At 46.5% G+C, this 8,476-nt stretch overlaps 1 protein-coding gene across 1 annotated transcript; it reads left to right on the top strand.

Moving 5' to 3' along the window:
• The first annotated feature begins 7,356 nt into the window (after positions 1–7,356).
• SAYSD1 (SAYSVFN motif domain containing 1) lies at positions 7,357–8,207 on the top strand. Its single transcript, XM_075496202.1, has 2 exons — positions 7,357–7,553; positions 7,634–8,207. Exons 1-2 carry the CDS (start codon positions 7,395–7,397, stop codon positions 7,925–7,927), a joined length of 453 nt encoding a protein of 150 aa, XP_075352317.1. The 5' UTR covers positions 7,357–7,394; the 3' UTR covers positions 7,928–8,207.
• The last annotated feature ends 269 nt before the right edge of the window (positions 8,208–8,476 follow it).

Raw genomic sequence — 8,476 nt, 5'->3', positions numbered from 1 at the left:
ATTGCTCAAAGTCTGGCCTATGAGGCCCCAGTCAAGAAAAGTACTTAAACTCTGGTCCAGTTTGACTGAAGGGAATAGATAGCCCAGACGTGAGGTTATACGCTGAACTTGCTGCTGAGGGTGCAACGCTGAGTGTCCTTCAGGATAAGCCCAAAAATGCCAAAACATAGCCCATGGTTTCTAAACTCACTAGAGGCAGGATGAGTACTCCTCATTCTCTTACTGCCCTAGAACCAGCCAGACCCAGTTCTGAACTTCACTTGTCCTAAATAAGTAGGACATAAGTATGCATAAGGTACAAAGTTTGTGGGGAATACTTACAGTATAATAAATAGAAAAAACTGTCTGGATCTGTCATGGTGGAAAAAAAAAAGTTCTCAAGTTTTTGTTGTTGTGTTGTTTTGTTGTTGTGTAATTTTGCGTGAGGCCTGCAGGTCTCGGTCTCATCAAGCAGACAGCGAGGTACGAGCTCAGTTCGGTCCGTCAGGAGATGTAATCCCAACCCCAGTGTAGTCCTGGCAAAGTTGCCACTGACTTCAGTGGGATCAGGATTTCACATCGCAGGGTCTCATCAGTTCAGGAAAGCTGAGGGTCTGGCTTGGTGTCTCCATTTCTCTCAGACCCACCGGAGTGTCTCTGTTCTCGCCTCCGCTGTTCTCACATGCATTCCCTTGTTCTTCCCTCCTACCTGTGTATTCATCTAGCCCCACCTTTCTGGGCTTTACACCTCAGATTTTGCGTCTTGATCGCTAACCAGAGGAGGCTGCTGCCGAGCCTCTGCTTGATGTGGTGCTTGCTATGGGTCTGCAAAGAACTGCGCTGTTCCTGGGCTCACAGTCAGCCCCAAGCCAGGGAAATAACTTGAAGAGAAAGCGCTAACTGGCGGAACACTGAGGATTTCCCATTTTTGAGGATGTTGAAGGTAGGCCTCTGCATTATATATTGGATTTTGGAGTACTGAATAGAATTTTTTTGCAATTCCGGGTTGGCAATGTGTTTAATTCAAAGAGTTATTAATCTGTTTCAGTAGGCAATGATGCCTTTTACTTGCTCTCCGCAGTTAGTAAAGGTTGTCTTTCTGTGAGTCTTTTATGGATTTAACTTACTTAGATCTTGCTTCTCTTTTCCCATTTTGCCTTACATAGGCTTTGCTTCCAGATCTTTATTCCATTTATTAGAACAAATACTGGCATGAAAAAAACTCTCTCTGTGAATAATACTCTATTAAATTTAACCTACAAAGCAAGGAACTCAGATTCCTAAGAGCTCTGCCACTATTGCACCTTTCACTCTGGTTGTATCCATTTGGGTCCCTGTGTTTTCTTTACAATCATGAAGATAAATTTGTTGGTATTTTCTGAATGAATTAAAAATCAACTTTTGCGGGGTAAGATCCAAAATAGCATGTAATTACCTAGAGTGGGGCTGAAATTTCAATTAGGCCCTTAGACACAGATCAATTGCACTCTGGACTCTGACTTGATCCAAAATGACAGTTACGATGCCAGATTAACAGAGCAGGTGTAGTCACCTAAACATGGCTGAGGGACTTGGACAGAATTTAGATTGCATGGCTGCAATCCAAGACAGCCATGTGCAAAATCTTTGCCCTGGTGATAAGCCAGGCTTTGTCCAGAAAGCTTTCTTGGGTGCTCCTGTGTATCTACAGAAGTGCTGTCATCTTAACTGAGCAGAGCATCCTCATGTACTATTTTCTATAAATTTAATTTGGGATTCTCAAACTACTCATCCCTAGGGGTGGTATGTCGCTCCGGTACACAGTTGAGATATCTGACAGCTCTGGATTCAGCATAGAGCATTAAAAAGTAATCACCACTTCCAGTAGAAAATGAATGAGTACTTGGGGAACTTTGTACTGGTGGTGATGCCCACATTTTGTACAACGGCGTAACAGCTGGAGTGTTTCCCCACTGAACATTATGTTTTTCACAGCTGATTCTGATGATGCACCAGCCTTGACTCATTGCATTGGTGCGATATAAAGCTTTCTGCTCCTGCCTTCTTCCCACGGTCAGAAGCCCATAAAAATCCTTTCCATAAATGCAGATGAATTTAGGGATTAAGTTCATTACTGGTGTACCTGTCTTTTATTTGTGTATGCCATCCACTAACTTTCATTGGTGGACCCCAACACAGCTTAGAGATCAAAGCTTCTGTGGCAACGACAATCAGTTATTTGGACTATTCTGTAGCATAGTTTGGAAATAAGTAGTCGGTCATGTGTTTAAATAGCATTTTGGGAAAGTGTTTTCCTACGTCATGCTGAAAGGCTAAAGTTCTCTTGGTGGATTAGCTAGTTTATTCCTGTCTTTGAAAGACTAGGGAAAGCCTCACCCCTAACCTTTTGTCATCTGTTAGCTGTGATCTGACTGAGCAGTTTCTCTTCTGGTGGCAATCATCATAAATATTCCAAAATCCAGTGTAAGTGTTGGGGCTAAGAGGAGATGATAATGAGGAGAAATGGGCCAAAAGAGTAAACTGATAGTATTTCCATACAATCTGACAGTTTGTCAGAAGTAATAGTTTGGACATTTGTCCTGTGGGTTATGTGAAGATATACATACGCAACTATTTCGTTTTAGGTAAGCTCATTTCTTTCATTGAGAGCCAAGAAGGAATAGGACTGCCATGATGTCTCCCTCCTTCATCTTGTGTTCTGCTGAATAATTTGTGGGAACTAAGAAGCAACACTAAGCCCTAGCAGCTGGTATGCCAATCTCAGGGGTGCAGGTGCAGTCTTACCCCCATTTGGATTGTTTCTAGGCAAATTATATTTATCAGCAAGAGCCTGAGGCTCCAACCAGCTGGCTGGAATGCACATTGCCAAGTGCGATGACAGCTCAGTGCGTCTGGATGATGATTTGCCCTATCATATAGGGCAGAGATGTGAAGGCATGAGAAAAGGTTGTTGCAAAGCCTTTCTTGTTGCAAAAGCATTCTGCTCCTCTAAAAATTAAAACTGCCAGTGCTCTGCTGCCCTTTGCGTTTTTGTGGAAGTGGCTGTATAAAACTGGCAGTCAACGTGAACATTAAAGTTAACAGTGTACTCTTAACAAAAGGCTTCTGAAGACTGAAGGTATGTGTGTAAGGGGATAATGTATTCCTCTTTTGTCTTCCTTACCCTTTTTTCACCTTCTGGCATCTAGAATTTTCTATATTTTAAACTCCAAAGGATTTGAAGAAAATAAGTGTGGAACCAGAACTCAGATCTAGAATTGGTTTTAAGATATTCTTTGACGTTCTCTCTACTTCATTTTCCCTGTCTGTAACACAGGGGAAATAGTGCTAGTTAACTGGAGTGCCACAGCATCTAGGAGTCCTAGTTATAGACTGTTGTGGTTAAGTGCTATGCAAATCTAGAATAAAAATATATTCACTCCAAACCCAAAGAGCCTTATGTATTTCCAACCTCACACAAGTGCTTTGATAGTTAATTTACAAAGTATTTTTCTAAAAAAAGTTTTGAGAAGAGTGGACTGGTTAAACCCAACATAACAATGTTGACAGGAGACACAAACCAGGGGCTTCCTTTCACTTAAGTTATAGTGAATTTCAGGTGGCAGCTGCATTTTTTCCCACCCTATCTATGTGATAAAAATCAAAAGGCAATATTCTGATCTTTTGAATCAAAGTTATGAATATGGCAAAACAATCCCAGCTAGAATGCTCATCGGTTGTTATCTTCCAAATGTAATAAAATAGTTTATCTCCCTTTTCAGTTACAATGATTTCACTAAATATCTGACATTTACAGCTGACGCTGTACTAGTAAGGGACATTTACTGTGTTCTTTCCTCAAATGGAAGTTTCCCATGAAATGATAAGGAATGTTTCAGAGTTGTGATGGAAACATTAATAATTCTGCTTTGCCCATGTTTTAATGTGTTTAAATATAGAGCATTTCAGCATATAAAGCAGTAACGTAAGTGCTAATATCTCAGCACCTTTTAGCATGCACTGCTGAATATAAAAATGCACACGTTTTGAAAACATGCAGACGTGCAAATTTGCAATTCGGAACCTCAACTAGTTCAATAAAAAGACAGACAAAAGATTTCCTTTATGTCTAAAGGCAAGGTACCCTGATGCTGCTATTTTAGGAAGGAAAATTAACGATCATTTTTTACAAAGGAAGCAGCTCTTCTCTGCAGTTTAGAACTGATTAGTAAATGGATATGCAGAAAGCTCTGTATGGAATTAGACAAGTATGAGTCTGTGCTCTCCAATCTATTTTATACATGTTCTCCAAGACCTCAACAACTCAAGCTAATGCTCCCTCAGCTCCATTGAACTAATTAAGCTAGGTCATTATATTAATAATGGGTTGCCCTTCTGTCTGCATTTATAGCACTTAGCAAGTCAGTGTGTGGGGGGGTGCTTATCTCATGAAGGAGAAAGCTCCTCTCAATGAATTAAATTAATCCATCAAGAGAATTAATGCGACTTGATTACTGTTGATATATCTGAAAAAGCTGGCATGCACGAACAGGTATCTGCAGCTGTAGGAACACAGTGTAACAACACTCCAAACCACTGAGCAGGGCCCTGAGCCTGTACTATTGAATAAAGAGGTTGCTGACGCCAAGACGTGGTGATGGGCTGCTGATGCGATAACTGCAAAGGGTGCCACAGGATCTGAATGGTGCTGTCAATGCTTAGCTTAACTCAGTTGGGTTGGTATTTTGCCACAAATAGTTCTAATGCTTTCTGTCATGTAAGAAGATTTCCCCAAATTAGTTTTCAGTCTCTTGCTTCCTTAAGGAACATGAAAGAGCAGAGACACTTGAAAATTAATGAAGAAAAACGCTGCAGTCACCCCCCAACGATAAAAAAGCAACGCAACTTGGACATGGCTTTGATAGTTTTCTTGTTTTGTCAATTCTTTCAGTAGCCACTTCATCTCCTTCAGTTCTCTTGCTGATGGAGCGCCATATCCAAGGTTGCTAATGGTTTGGAAGTTCCCAAGTACTGAAAAAGTAGTCCCTTAAGCTGGTGATAATTGGCTGAGGGCAGAATGCAAAGATTCTTCTGTATCACAAATATTAAAATACAATGAAAAGTTGATAGCTGGGATAAAGGAAAAGGTTTCAAAATTGCTAAAGTGGAAAATATAAAGAACAACAGGTTTTTTTCTTGGCAGAGAGAAATATGAATGTGGGCTTCTTTGTATTAGACATGACAATTACAATTTACCATGAAACCAAGTTAAAAAAAAAAATCACAAGTTCTTGAAGTGATCTTAATGCTGCCTCCTAAAAGTTGATGGGCAGTTCCAGAATTTCAGTTATCAAGAACAAAGCATTAGAGATCTATCAACAGCACCCAATATTTTTGATTAATCATTTACTTAGCTGCAGCAAAGGGGAGAAAGACTTGGCTCATAGCCTCACACCTACAAGAAGACCACATTCAATTTGTTTTTCTCATACGTAGTGGGAAAGGCATGAAGCAACTCAAGAGTCCCAGAGACGTGTTCTTCAACCTCGCCATGCCCCCGCTGCCCTCCCAACCACTGGCTGAGGATCCAAAGATTGGGCTTGGTGACCCTGTGTAAGCACTGGAGTAGGGAACAAACTGTCCGGATGGTTTGTTACACAAACAAAACTAAGTGTCTATTCAATGAAGCTGTTTGTTTAAAAACAGGATATACTGAAGTCATTTAAGACGTTATGGATACAAATTTGTTTAGGTATTTGTCTGCAGTGTAACACTCATCTACAGGTGAGGTTATTGTAGCGCACTTGGGCTTCAAAGGCGTGATTCATGGCACTCTTCTATGTGTTTCCTAACAACACATAGCAATTTAGGCAGCCCGACACAGCCATAAAACGGCTATTTGGATGCACAATAGCAAATACATACTAAACCCAGTACATTTTGAATAAAATCTAGTAGCACGTGAATCACTGGGTGCAGCTTGCAAAGGTGGTATTAAGCTCAGGTATAACTATTAGTTTGACTAATGATGCATACAGAACATGTGTGGAATTACCCAGCACTTCTCGGAGGAGCTGTTTTCATGAACAGTAGTGCAAGAGGAAGGAAAAAAAAAATCAAAACAAAATAATGTCCTGTGCAGGCTATCTTAAAACATTTTGGACTGTTATTTCAAAATCAAATTTCCACAAATAAAGAGAAAAATGTCATTCACTGTGGCACTTTTTGCAAAGTCGGAAGGTTAAAAGAAAGTTATTTTGTAACCAAGCATAAAATAGGAATTTGAAAAATTATTTAGCTGGAAAAACCACAATTTTTTCCACATTAAGATAACTTAAGAACACCCAAATTGATTTTTATTAGACTTCTCCTATTCACTTCTGAGCTGACACATGCGTGAGATATTCAGCCCTAAAGGTCACTTCTGAGAAAGCTGTAAGTAACTGGAAACAGCACTGCAGGATGAAATGATGGCTCATTGCTAACTATTACTGCTGGAGAGTGATAAATATTTTACTCCTGAGGCTAAGAGCCGGCTCCTGTAAATAAAATTCTATTTCTCGGCTGTACCAATGGCTGAAAGATGATGTGACAGAGCTGGTTTTCCCGATTTTAATTTTTCGTTTAAAGAGCGGGTGGGATGGCCCGACCCGGTTTCAGCACACATCCGCGCCGAGGGAGGCCGGCGAGGCCCGCGGGCCTACGCGGGAGGGAGCCCACAGCGCGCTTCTCCGCGGCCAGGAGCGGGCGCGCAGGGAGAGCCCCGGCTCCTCTCACCCCACCGAGAGCGGCAGCCACCTGGGCCGGGCCGGGCCGAGCTAGCGGGGCTGCCGGCCGTGGCCAGCACGGTGCCCTGCTTCGCCACGCCGCCCCTTCCGGGCCGCTCAGCGCTTTTCTAAAATGGCCGCTCAGCGCCCTGACACAAACGTTGCTGGTCAGGCCGGCTGCTCGCGTCTCATTCTCCCTCTCCAGGCTTTGGTCACCCGATGCTTTGTTCTCCCCCTCTCCTTTTGTTTTCGGTGTCAACATTAGTCATTAAGGTTTAAATATGAAAAAACACAAACAAAAGAGGGAGGCCTTTGGTGATTCACAGCTTTTCTTCAGCGCTAAATGGCAGACACAGCTACCAGTTCAGAAAAGGAAAAGCAGGAGATAGCTGGTTGTCTGCGGCTCTCTGGGGGGGGGCCTAAGCCTCTGCGAGCCTCCTCAGTTCGGGTTTAGGCGGCTCGGGAGCCCCCTCGCTCCCGTTTTCACCGCGGCCCCGGCCCCGGCCCCGACGCCGGCCCCGACGCCCCCTCGGGCCGGCCCGCAGGGCGGTGCGCGCTGCCCGGCAACCGCTGCCCCGGGGGCGGGGCGCTCCTCGGCCGCGCCCCTCACCGGGCCGTCACGGGCGCGGCGCGGCTCCCTCCGCGGCCTTGCGCAGGCGCGGGGCGGCCATGTCGGCCGCCGTGGAGCGGCGGCTGGCCCAGTTTCGCGCCGCCCGCGGCAGCGCCGGGGCCCCGCCGCGCCCCGCGGAGCCGCCGGGAAAGGCCGCCGCTCCAGAGGCCGCCGAGGGACAACGGGCCGCCGCGGCGGGCCCGGGCGGCGGCGTCCAGGTGAGCGCCGAGGTGGGCGGGGCAGGGGCGTGTGGCGGCGGGCCGGTGCCTGACGCCACGTCTCGTTGCTGCCTCCACAGGCCCGTCCCGGCGGGACGGTGGCGGCTCCGGTGTGGGCGCGTCCGCTGCTGCTGAAGGTGCTGCTGTGGGCGGTGCTGCTGGCGCTGTTCGCGGAGCTGGAGCTGGGGCTGCCCTACTTCGTCCTCTCCCTGCTGTACTGGATGTACGCCGGCACCCGCGGCCCCGCTGAGCGGCGGCGGGGCGAGCTGAGCGCCTACTCCGTCTTCAACCCCGGCTGTGCCGCCATCGCCGGGACTCTGACGGCCGAGCAGCTGGAGCGGGAGCTGCATTACCGGCCCGCCGCCGGGAGGTAGCGACCGGCCCGGCGGGGACAGCCGCTTTGCGGGGCCGGCCCCCGCTACCTCCGCCCGTCCGGGCCACGGACCCGAGGAAGGGTCGGGGTGGGGGGGAAGAAAAGGGGCTTATTTCTATGCAAAACGCCGCTTGCGCCTTAGTCCTGGCCCGGTTTCCCCGGGCGCGGTCCGGTCCCGAATAAAGCCGTAGCAAAGCCTGTGCTGTGGTCCCGTTTCCTGGCGGCGCCGGGCCCGGGCAGCTGGCTTCGCCGCTGTCGCAGCGGCAGCGAGAGGCAGGGCCTTGTCAGAGCTGTAGCTGTCAGCTGGCGAGTTTCAGCTCCTGCTGACCTTTGCCACTGGTAACAGGAAGGCCGGTGTCTGACGACACCTTTAGTAGAAAGGTGCTTTTCTTCCCAGCACTGGCTAGGATCCTCCTTCTGAAGAAAAGACGCAAAGCACTAGCTGTAGACCGACAATAGGCGGCTGCTGCTGTTCACACTCACATGTTTAACACTAACATCTGATTTTGATACAAGCCCCCTGTTCACTTCATATTATAACACAAACATC

The sequence above is a fragment of the Mycteria americana genome, chromosome 3 (assembly GCF_035582795.1).
Source record: "Mycteria americana isolate JAX WOST 10 ecotype Jacksonville Zoo and Gardens chromosome 3, USCA_MyAme_1.0, whole genome shotgun sequence".
Classification (NCBI taxonomy): Eukaryota; Metazoa; Chordata; class Aves; order Ciconiiformes; family Ciconiidae; genus Mycteria; species Mycteria americana.
The sequence above is the reverse complement of the archived record's forward strand: the minus strand, read 5'-3'. Positions and strand labels throughout refer to the sequence as shown.